Source organism: Colobus angolensis, unplaced genomic scaffold (assembly GCF_000951035.1).
Source record: "Colobus angolensis palliatus isolate OR3802 unplaced genomic scaffold, Cang.pa_1.0 Scaffold534, whole genome shotgun sequence".
In the NCBI taxonomy this organism is placed as follows: Eukaryota; Metazoa; Chordata; class Mammalia; order Primates; family Cercopithecidae; genus Colobus; species Colobus angolensis.
Genome location: NW_012118866.1, coordinates 154650 through 166747, shown reverse-complemented (window position 1 = coordinate 166747; position 12098 = coordinate 154650). Strand labels below are relative to the sequence as shown.

Sequence of the window (12098 nt, the reverse complement as noted above, 5' to 3'; positions counted from 1 at the left end):
AAGAAAGGAGTCCAGCAATAAGAGACATGTGAATAATGACCAGAGGAGCACTGAGGAGCAGGATGAATTCATTCATTCATCATTCATCCAAATTCAGTGCACAGCTGCTGTGCACCAGGCAACATCTCTGTCTCTGCTCGCAAGATGTGTTTCTAGCTGGGGGTGAGGTAGACAGTAAACAAACAAACATACAGTATATCAGATGATGTTAAGTTCTGTGGAGAAGAATGAAGCCAGGGGATTGGGCATTCAGGGGATGAGGAGGTGGTCAGGACAGGCCTTGCCAGTAATGTGACAGGCTCTGGTTCTTGTTCAGGTTGTATGGAATGGAGCCCAGGCCTCATACTTTGCAGGTGTTCTCATGGGCTACCAGGGTTGGGGCCATTGTTAGAGGCCTCATAGATCATTTAAAATACTTGGGAGATTTGGTCTGCACCTGGAGAAAGTGAGCTTTCTTGGGAGGAAGAGGGAGGTAGTTACCAGAGGCCCATGTACAGAGTCCTGTGGGCTTGGCAGTTTGGAGGTGGCCCTGTTGCAGAGTAAGTGCTCTGCAAATGCTTGTTGATAATGCCTGAGGAAATGCTCTGACAGTCTGCTGTGGTCCTGGCAAAATGACTTTTGGGCAAGTCACATAAGATACTGGGGCCTGGACTTCCTCATACCCTCATACCTGGAAGCTCATACTTCCAGGCTGCAGGGCTAATGTGAGTTGGAGGAAGCTGCTGTTTTTGAGGGGTACTGATTGGTTACCCCCTCTCATCATCCCCACTGTTTTTCCAGGGTTCCCAGGATTTACCCAGCAGGTCAAGGAAATGCTATTAATTTTTCTCTTTTGAAAGGATGGGCAGAGCTTGTGGACCCTGTTTCACAGAACAGGAAGCCAAGAGCAGAGACATGAAGTTGCAGGTGATCCTGAGCCCAGGCCCTGGGTGTGGAGTCCTGTTCAGTGTTCTCTCCACTGGCAGGCTGGGTACCTCAGGATGAGTGTGTGTTTTCTGAGCACCCAGTAAGCAGGAGGCCCTGGGCGCAGCACATCTTCAGGAGCTGGTAGTCTCGTTGGGATGTAAGCCTCACACTTCATCTTCAACTTCTTGGTATTCCCTGAGGAGAGCTTCTGAGAGCTGGGCACTGGGGTGACAGAGTGGTGACATGGTCCATCTCTACCCACTGGGTGGAAATTGCTAGAATCATCTATAGCGTGCTACAGGGACTAGGGGAGCAGTGAGCTTAGCAGGGCTTTTAGGAACAAGAGGATCTTGTATTTACATAAAGTAACTTTGAAGCAGTCAAATAGAAATTAAAGCCTGCTTAGTCTCCCTCCATTTTCCCACAATGCATCCTTCATACACAGGTTGCTACTTGCTCCTCTCCAGCCACACTCCTCCGTCTTCACAAGCAGTTTCCTCCTCCTGGAAATGCTATCCTCCTCCTCCGTATCTTGGTTGCAGCTACAAGACTCCATCCATCTCCTTTCTGCCCCCACTCCCTTGAGAATCTGCCACTTCCCCCTCCAGACTCCTCCTGAACTTTAAAAGTATTACTGTAACTCTTGGTTTACCCACCCTTTTCCCCACTGACCATCTCCTTTTAAGTTCATGGACCATACCTTACTCATTTTCACCTCCCTAATGCCTAGTTTAGGGCAGCACACATAGTGGGTGCCCAGTAAAGGTTTGTTGAGTGGAATAAAAGAGGTGAGAATGAAGGAACAAATAATCGTAAGTTCCCAGCCCAGGCTATGTGGACATTACTCATCATGAAGCTCAGAGGAAGGAGGCTCTGTGTGGTTGAGAAGAGGGGCCATTTGAAGGAATGAACACTTGAAGAGGGTGCAGTGTCGTGTCTCAGACGGAAGGAGCCCATGTCAAGGCTGTTCCAGAGACGGAGCAGTTGTGCTGATGCAGCACATTCATGGGAAGCACAGTGCGAGATGAAAGGCAGGCTGCTGTAGGCCAACCTTACCTGTCCTTGAATGCCAGGAAGTTCTTTATCTCTGAGACGCTGAAGAATTTTGAGCAGGGGAGCCACAGAATCAGAGTGACTGATTTATTTGCGCACAGCAGGAAGGTGCAGGTTTTTGGTGAAGCAGATGTGTATTTATTGAGCTTCTATACACATATGCTTCTTCTAGCAGATGGTAGGTACAGTGCTGGTCACCTAGGAAAGACAGGAAAAACTGTCCCTGCCCTCAAGTCATTCATGTTAGCAAGGAAGGCAAGACAATAAAGCAGGCTGTTACCCAGCACTGTTGGGGTGGTGTGGAGAGACTTTAAGGAAAGGTTTCCCAAAAGTTATGATACCTGAACTGCATCTTCAAAGAAGGTCAGAGGTAACCAGTCGAAGAAGGTGGCATGGGAGAGGCACATTTCCAAGTCAGTGGTTTGTACCAAATCATAGAGGTTTGAGAGGCAAATTAACAAATCATAAATAGTTCAAGGTGGATAGAGATGGGGGCGTAGACCTCATAGGACTCTGGGTGCCACACTGAGGAGTTTGAATCTTATCCTAAAGACAAAGATGAGCCATTGAAGTGTTTTGATTGAGAGATTTGGTTGGATTTTTGTTTTAGAACGATCACTTGGCAGCCTGCAGAGAATAAGTTGAAGAGGGTAAGGTTGGTGTTTTGGAACCAATCTGGGAGGCCATTGTTATAATCCAGAGAGGATGACAAATGTCTGAGCTCGGACAAGGACAGAGCAGGGGATAGACTCGAGGTGTTTAGGAGGTAGAATCCTTAGATTTGGCTGACCCATTGAAGGGGGAGGAGAGGGGAGGGGGAGAAGTGATGGATGACTTCTGTCCACCTTATGGTAGATGCTGTTCAGTGACCTGGGTTAAAGAGCAGATTTGGAAAAAGATAAGGACTTCATGGTGGATAATGAATTCATTTGCAGTGCCTGAGGTGTGTCTAAATAAGGTGGTAAATGGTAAGTTAAGATGTAAGTCTGGATGGCAACATAGGAATTAACTAAAACCATAGGAAGGAATGAGATCTCCCAAGGAGGTTTTGTTGACTAAGAAGGACTAAGGACAGAACCTTTGAAAAACCACCTTTGGAAACACCAGGGATACTGAGGAAGACGAAATCATGAAAGAAACTAGAAAGGAGTAGTAAGAAGTGGAAGGAAAACCAGGAGAGTGTGGACTCTGCAAACAGGAGTATCCAGAAAGGGATCAGTTGTGTCTAGTACCACAATCAAGTCAGGTCAGGTAAGGATTGAGTTGTAGCCGTCAGACTTAGCAAAAAGGAGGTCATTGGTGACCTTGACACGTTCACTCTTTAGTGCCCACAGAGAAGAGGATTTAGTTTAATTGGGTGAAGAAGCAAAGAGCAGGTGAAGAGGCTTCTCGATGGTGCAGAGGAAGTGCTAAGGGCCTGCATTCAGATCCTGTCCATGAACAGGGAGAGAAGTTCCGGGTGAGGAAGCCAAGACAAGGCAGAGAAGCTACTCCATGGCTGTGGGAAGAGCTGAGCTCAGCGCCTACCTTGCTGTGCACTCATCTGCAGAGCAGCTCCCAGTTTCCTTGTCTGTGAAATGGGGATGTATGGTACCCAGCAGGTGCACAGAGAAGGGGTCAGGAAGGTAACTCAGAGTTGCCTTGTCAGTGATTGCTGTGGGGGTCAGGATTAGAGAAGAGTCAAAGACATTTGAAGCCTAGGAGAGTAGTGTGTCCTTCGTAGAGAAGAGGGGGTGAAAGGGAGGAAGATGAACTATCATTTGAAATATACCTCAAACAGTGTTTACCATACTACCCTAGGAAAGAGAAGAATGTTTTCCCTGGGATATTGTAGTCCTTATTTTGTAGAGAAAATAAAAGATTTTTTTTCTTTGGGACAAGATGAGTGGGGAATCAAAATTTTCCCATCATTTTATTCAATTATATAGAAATACAATAGGAGAAATTCCCCTGAGGTCATTTCTATCAGTTGTCACTTTATGTCCTGGAACTCTGTAATTACATAATCTGGAACTGTAAAGCCCTTGTTTATCTGTGCACCTGGTGGGACATTTTGAGAAACTCTACCCCCGTAAAACTGGTTGTTCATAGTCTTCATCTCTGTACTGTGTTTACTTTTGTGGCATTTAAAACATGTTTAATTCTTAAAGTTGAAAGTTTTTTTTTAATTTTAGATTGGTAACCTTCCTTAATATGTTGTTTAAATCACTTTGAAGAGGTGATTTATCATTTGTTTCTATAGATAATCAGACAGGCAAACATAAAGACAGAAGAAAAGGCTCACTAGACGTCAAAGCTGTTGCCTCCCGTGCAACTGAAGGTGAGTGACCAAGACAAGAGAAAAAAAATGTGATCAAATCACTGTTGAACACATGGAGCCCTACTGTGTCTTGCCCAGTCTCATCCTGTCTACCTCCAATTCTCGGGAGAAGAGGGAACCCTCTGGAAACTAGTGTTCCATTTTTCCCTCTGTGGACTCCTGCCAATGGGCTCCATTCTGAGCCTTTTAATGGAATCAGAAAATAAAGAAAAGGAAAAGATACATTCCCATATATTCTATAGTTGCATTTCTAAACTGTAATGGCAGAAGATGTCAATTAATCTGCTATAATTGTTTGCATTTGGTAATTCTTAAAGATCCATCCCATCGTGGTTTGCAGTTTCCCATGGAAACTTTTAGAGAGAGGTGAGCTCGATTTTGGAATTGTGAAAGACCCTTATTCGGCAAATATTATTTAAGTTCTAATTGAAATATACTTTTTAAAAAGAATATGTAAGTATATGGCCTGAATGACCTAATTTTTAAAATGTAATCAACATTGCTTGTACAGAGTGTAGATGCAGGTATTACTGCTAGCTGTATACATTCTTTGGCCCAAAAATGAAAACAGAAGGATACGGAGCTGTTTGTACTGGTTCAAAAGACAAACTTTTCCAAGGTGATATCAGCTAAGATTATACAGTAGGGATCAAATGCCACCCTGTCATCCCTCACAGATTTGTTATAAGGCCCAGATGACATGCTGTGTACTCCTTGCACTGGAAAGACCATACAGATTACACCCCTGCTTTGAGGGCAGGATTGGGGTGGTGCCAGTGAGGAAGCAGTATGGGGTTATGGAAGGACTGTAAACTTTGGTGTCAGAATGACCTCAGTTCAAGTCCCAGCTTCACCTACTCTGTGTAGCCTTGAGGGTGGACTTCTGTGTTTCCATTGCCTTATCTGTAAAGTGGGGATAATTTACTGTCTACAGAGGATTGTGTGAGGATTAAATGCGTGTGTGTGGTGCCTGGTAAGTAAGGGTAGGGACTCAGTTAGTGTTAGCTGGCATCGTCATCTTCATTGTAGCTGTCATGATTACAGTCCCAGACTCTCTGCAGTCTTAGAGCAGCACAGAGCAGGGCTGAGGTCCCTGCCCAGAACAGTCTTCACTCACCACATGCTAATGTTTGTTGATCCTTTGAATTCCTTGGTATATTTCTGTGTTTTAGTAAACATTTTTTCTTATAACTTTTTATTTTTATGATTTTTGAGTTATAATTTACATACAATGAAATTCACTTGTTTCATTTCGATGAGTATTGACAATTCTATGTGCTCATGTAATCACCACCCAAAATAGATATGGAAAAGCCACACACACAAACACATCATTAACCATGCAGAAGCAACCATTGATTGCTAGCACCATAAATTAATTTGGCCTCTCCTTGTGCCTCATAGAATTGGAATCGTACAGTATGGCTTGTTTGTGTCTAGCTTCTTGAACTTTCATGTTTTCAAGGTTCTTCCATGTTGTTAGGTATGTCATAGTTCCTTCCTTCTTATTGCTCAGTAGTATTGCCTTATAGGAATATACTACAATTTGTGTACATATCTTCTTATTGATGGACAGTTGTTTTGTTTCCATTTTGAGGCTGCTAAGAATGAGGCTGCCATGAACATTTTTGTACAGGTCTTCTTTTGTGGATGTATATGCTCATCTTCTCCCTAGAAGTGGGATTGCTAGGCCTTAGAGCAGCTGCAAATGGTGCTCTCCAGTTTTATTCTCCAATAATAGCTCCAACATATTGCACCATGTTACTCTCCTCACTCATCTGTGAGAGTTCCAGTTGTTCCATATTTTCCCACACTTGGTAATACCAGAATTTAAAATGTTAGCCATTCCAGTGGTTTTAATTTTAATTTTCCTTATGACTGAAGTTGAGCACCTTTTTATTGGCCATTTGGATAATCCTTTTCTGAAGTGCTGTTCAAGTCTTTTGCCCATTTTTATAATTGGGTTGTATATCGTTTTCTTGTTGGTTTGTAGGGATTCTGTATATAGTCTAGATATGGGATATTTGTGTATCACAAATATATTTTTTTAGTCTGTGGTTTGCCTTCTCCCCTCTAAATCGTATCTTTTGATTCTTAATAAAAGAGCAGAGGTTCTTAATCTTAAGGAAATTCATTTTATCAGGTTTTATATTATTACTAGTGCTTTTTGTGTCCTATTTAAGAAATCGTTCTTTATCCCAAGATCGTGAAAATATTCTCCCTTGTTTTCTTCTAGGAGTTTTATTATTTTATCTTTTGTTTTAGATCTTTGATCCATTTTAAATTTTTATATCTGGTGAGGGTAGACATCAAGGATGACTGCCCCGACCCTGGGGAAATCTAACTGGTCTATCACCATATTGAATAAACATCTTTTGCAGTAGCACCATTATTATAAATCAGGTTACTACGAATATGTGATCTGTTCCTGGACTCTATTCTGTCCCACTCTTCTGTTTGTCTATGCTTACACCAATATCACAATCAGCTACTTACATAGTAAGTGTTGATATCTGATACCTGGTAGTTGTTCTTCAGTGTCTTGGCTGTTCTAGGTCCTTTGCATTTCCATGTGACACTTAGAATGAGCTTCTTAGTTTATACACACACCCTCCTGGGATTTGTTTTCAGAGTGCCTTAAATCTGTAGATCAATTCGGGGAAAATTGAAATCTCAGTAATACTGAGTCTTTCAAATCATGAACATGCGACGTCTCCATTTATTTAGGCTGTCTTTGTTTTCTCTCAGCAATGTTTTACATATTCATTGTAGAAGTCATACTAATCTTTAATTAGATTTATTCTTAGGTATTGATGGTTTCTTATGCTATTGTAATGGTGTTACTTGTTTAAATTTCCAGTTGCTTATTGTTATAGAAATACAATTGATTTTTGAATATTGACTTTGTATATCCAGGAGCTTGGGCAAACCTACACACTCACTGTAAAAGAAGAGGAGTGCATTTATAGATTCTTCAGGGTTTTCTGTATACACAGTCATGACAGTCTTTATACTTTGTTTCTTACCTTATTGCTCTGTTTGATTTTTTTCTAATTCCTTTATTTTTTAATTGTCAAGAATTATGTATATTTATCATGTACATGATGTTTTGACCTATCTGTACATTGTGGAATGGCTAAATTAGGCTAATTAACATATTTATTACCTCATACACTTTCATTTTTTTTGTGGTGAGAGAACACAAAATCTACATTTAGCAATTTTCTAGAATACGTTGTTATTAATTGTAGTTACCATGTTGTACAATAGATCTCTGTTGTTTGTTACAAGCATGTGTCAGTTATTTTTAAATGAAAACAAGTCCTTTTATGACAGTGAGAAAATAGCAGTTTTTATTTTTGTTTTAATGACATTGTTGGATAAAATGGAAGGTTGGCAATCCTATAATCACCAAAATTTTAAGAAGTTTAGTTGGGACCCCAAATTTAAAACATTTGAGACCCCGTGAATTGGTTAACCTTGGGCGGTGTCTCTCCTTGGGCCTCAGTTTCTTCATTGGTAAAATGAGGTTGATACATCAGTTTCTGGGACAGCCCCTGGTCCTGTAACGTCTTTGGAAAGCAGCATTTAGCCTGATGGGATTGTTCGTGGAGATACCCAGAACTGGATGTTAATGTTTTTCCTGCCTATATTGTCCGGGCTTCTCCTCACCACAAAGGAACCATATCTTGACAGGAACAACAAAACTTAACAAACTTTAGAGCCTAGGAATTGCTGCCTGCCTCATTTAAGATACTTACCTAATCAGTCTAGATTAAACCTAATAGTGGGAAGCACCGGAGGGTACCTTGAAAAATTTAACCAGAAATTTGTGTATTTTAGTTATTGGTGAATTGAATGTATTGCTCCTGCCATATATGAAACAAAGAGCATTGTGTGGCATTGTCTTCCAGAATATTTTTACTCCTAGAGAATGGCAAGCTAAATAATTATAAAGGCTTATTGTCATAGACACAAAAAGAGGCTGTTTGACTTTGGCTTCCTAGATTGTTTCCTCTGTTTTCTCTCTGGCCTGTGACATCAGAGGTTCAGTCCACGGGGGCATATGTGCATCCTAGTGCCTAGAACTGAAGGAAACAGAATTGGTTATGCCAGAACCCTAGGATTGTTAGGATGGGAACGAAGCTCAGTAAACTCCGTTCTGTCCTGCCCCTTCTTGCAGCTGAGCACATTGAGCCCTCTGCTGTCAAGACAGGTGCCCAGAGCTGTGCACACCCTGATTTGTGCATCCCTTTCTCCACAGTTTCCAGCCAGAGACGACACTCTTCCATGGCCCGGATACATTCCATGACGATTGAGGCGCCCATCACCAAGGTGAAGCAGTTTGTGGTCTGTCTCCATTGAGCACACATACTCCTTGTTCTCCCCAAGGATCATTTCCAGTGAGAAGAAACAGCGACCCGCAGTAATGAGAATGCTCTCATAGTTGTATGGTGCTAGTAGCCTCCTCTGAAGAGAGAGGATGTGTGACGTCGACATTTTAACTAGTCTTAAGTTGGTATTAAGTACTACGGCCAGATTGAGTCCTGTTGGGTTTTGTTTTGTTTTGTTTTTGCTGTTGTATTTTAGAGATGGGCTGTCTCATTTCTGTTGCCCAGGCTAGTCTCAAACTCCAGGGCTCAAGTAATTCTCCTACCTCAGCCTCCTGAGTAGCTGGAATTATAGGCATACACCACTATGCCTGGCCCTCTCATTGTTTTTAAGGTTATGAAACTCAAGTATTTTCTTTCCATAATGTAGGTAATCAATATTATCAATGCTGCCCAGGAAAGTAGTCCCATGCCTGTGACTGAAGCCCTAGACCGTGTGCTGGAAATTCTAAGAACCACTGAGTTATATTCACCACAGTTTGGTGCTAAGGATGATGATCCCCATGCCAATGACCTTGTTGGGGGCTTAATGTCTGTAAGTATATTTGACTAGACTCCTGGCTACAGCCTGTCTGTTCTTGGTGGTTTTCTCAGAGGTTACTCATTTAAACAGATCTCTTTGAAGAGACAGGCAGGGCACTGTAGGGTTCAGTCAAGATCTAAACTCTCCTCCATTGCCTGGGTTCTTCTATTCTCTGGCCAAGCATCCACCTGCTGCCTGCCTCCTAGGGAGAGCTTAGCTTGGAGCAGAGCAGGGAGGAATGTAATCCTGACAGTCTGCTGAGCCAGTTCTCCAATGTTGCTTAGGGCTTCTACAGTAATTTATCTAAATAAAGCTTGTTTAGTTGTATTAAAGAGCTTGAAAACTGGGACAGTGCAGAACAGAAAGACTGTCTTTCTCCCGCCATATGTATTTAAAATGATGCCAGGGGGTGTGACAGTTTGGCCTTCAAAGCATCCCACACACATTTGGATGACTGTAGGAAAGAGGAGTTTGGGAATCTTTCACTAGAAGGGGGCTTTGTGCCATAGACTCTTGAGGGGTCCTGGATGCCTCCTTCAGGATGTCTGGTGTAGAGCTCTCACAAGAGAGGGACACTTTGTGCAGCACAGATTACTCAGTTGCTCTCTGTCAGCTTTTGTCTTGGTCAGAAGCCAAATCCACCTCCTTCCCAATTCATGCTTTCTGAATTCACTGGATTTTATAAAAATAAGGTTCCAGGCAGAGATCGAGAAGGTAGAGTGTTTCCAATGCTGATGATATCTAACTGTGGTCTTGCCTATTTGAAACAGAGGCTCCTCCAGACTGTAGGTGAGAGATGAAAATGATGAGGGATGGGGTAGGATAGTGTTTTGGAGGCGAGTAGATGAGAATAGCCACAGGACTGGAGAAAAGGGGCTGCTAAGAGTCCGGGTTTGGGCCAGGTGGTCTGGAAGCACTGGTGAGGAGCCCAGGAGAGTCACCTGGCGGGAATGAGGTCCCTTAGAAGGTGAGAGAAGAGCTAATGTTCCCAGGAAAACCTTGTGTCCTCAGAGTGAGGAGAGTGGCAGGAAAATGGAGGAGAAGGACTGAAGGCAGAACAGAGTTGTCCCTAAGAAACCAAATGGTCCTGGAGGGCAAGCGAGAATGCTGGGCGTAAGGACCACCTGCCCCTCAAGATGCAAGCTCACCTCCCGGGTGTTGACCCTGCTCCTGAGTTTAGCTTCCAACAGGGCCAGGACCAGCCTTCCCAGCATTAGCCTGTTGTGCTCTCCAATAAGTGACCGAGGTCAGTAGTTGATCACAGGGGTGGACCTGCTGGGCCAAGGGCAGCCTTGAGTGGATTGGTGGAGAGGGCTGCCCTGAGCTGTCCTGTGGGGGGACCTCCTGGAGTTTCCAGGAAGGAAAGAACAGTTGTGACTTTCCTTTTTCTTGTTTCCTTGATTTTTATCAGGATGGTTTGCGAAGACTATCAGGGAATGAATATGTTCTTTCAACAAAAAGTAAGTTTTTCCTTTTTAATTTTTTAGATCACTGTCTATAATACTGCAGTGTAGCTTAAGTGATGAAAATAATTTTTTCAGATAAAAGTTTTTAAATCATTTTTCACCTCATTAAGAAGTATCTTGGTATGTCATAAAGTCTCAGAAACAAAGCAGCTGTCCCTGAGGCAGTACTGTCCTCCCTAAGAAACAGTTAATCCTGGCTGGGAGCGGTGGCTCACACCTGTAATCCCAGCACTTTGGGAAGCCGAGACAGGCAGATCACGAGGTCAGGATTTCGAGACCAGCCTGGCCAACATGGCGAAACCCTGTCTCTACTAAAAATACAAAAAATTAGCCAGGCATGGTGGCAGGTGCCTGTAATCCCAGCTACTCAGGAGGTTGAGGCAGGAGAATCACTTGAACCCGGGAGGCAGAGGTTGCAGTGAGCTGAGACTGCACCACTACACTCCAGCCTGGGCAACAGAGTGAGAGTCTGTCTCAAAAAAAAAAAAAAGTTAATCCTTTAAAGCCTATTAATTTTGTTCTCCAAATTACATCACTTTACAGACACTCAAACAGTTTCAAGCAGTATAATCACTCCCATCTCCCTTGATGATGTCCCACCACGGATAGCTCGGGCCATGGAAAATGAAGAATACTGGGACTTTGATATTTTTGAACTGGAGGCTGCCACCCACAATAGGTGAGTTCATGCAGGCCTCAGCAGAGGGAGAACTAGATTCCCAGGGCCTGTGTGAAGAGGCTACCTGAGGAGTGTGGATTGTGCACAGGTACCTCCCTGGTACCTGGTCAGGGAGGGGCTCTGAGGAAGGAGTAGCAGGGCACCACGTGGCTCTGAGTCACCAGGGCCTGGGGGAAAGTCTGCTTGGCCACAGTGATGGCACATTCATGGAAAGCATGCAACTGAGCCAGTGACTTCTCCAAGTAGCCCAGGACTTTTTTCTGTGAAATAAAGGTATTTCTCCTGTAGGTGGTAATATGTTAAGATTGCTGTAAGAGATCTGCTCAGAGCCTAGAACCAAAATTTATTAGAAACACATACACATGTGATAAGAGCTGCCCCTAGCTTTTGGTTGCTATGTTGGTGATAGGCATAGGGACACCCAAAGCCCTAGTCATCCTCATCTGGGTGTGATCACAGCGAGCAGGAGCAGGAATGGGCTTTTATCTTGAGTTTTTTCCCTTGCCGGAGAAGACCTGTTAACCAAAGGTGGCAGTTGGCTGGGCACACGAGAAAGGGAGGTCCGCAGAGCTGATTCCAGCCAGGACTGCCCCTTAGGGTGTCTCGGGAGAGGTGTGCTTGGTTGGGCCATGGGATGGCTTCTCAGGTCTCATCTCAGTTTGGGCGACCTGTCGCCAAGATAACCCCCTGACTTTTTCAGGCGCGCCTTGAGTTAACCTTCTGATACATTCTACTTCCGCATCTCCCAGCACAGCCAAGG

General features: G+C 43.5%; 1 protein-coding gene across 2 annotated transcripts in view; it reads left to right on the top strand.

Annotated features, from left to right (window-relative positions):
• PDE8A (phosphodiesterase 8A) overlaps positions 1 to 12098 on the top strand; it is a 159929-nt gene that overhangs the window by 125661 nt on the left and 22170 nt on the right. For both annotated transcript variants that reach the window (XM_011961059.1, XM_011961058.1), the window contains 5 exons: positions 4202 to 4279; positions 8544 to 8614; positions 9041 to 9205; positions 10605 to 10653; positions 11203 to 11338. In XM_011961059.1, coding sequence (XP_011816449.1) covers positions 4202 to 4279; positions 8544 to 8614; positions 9041 to 9205; positions 10605 to 10653; positions 11203 to 11338 — 499 coding nt within the window. The remainder of the gene's footprint in view (positions 1 to 4201; positions 4280 to 8543; positions 8615 to 9040; positions 9206 to 10604; positions 10654 to 11202; positions 11339 to 12098) is intronic.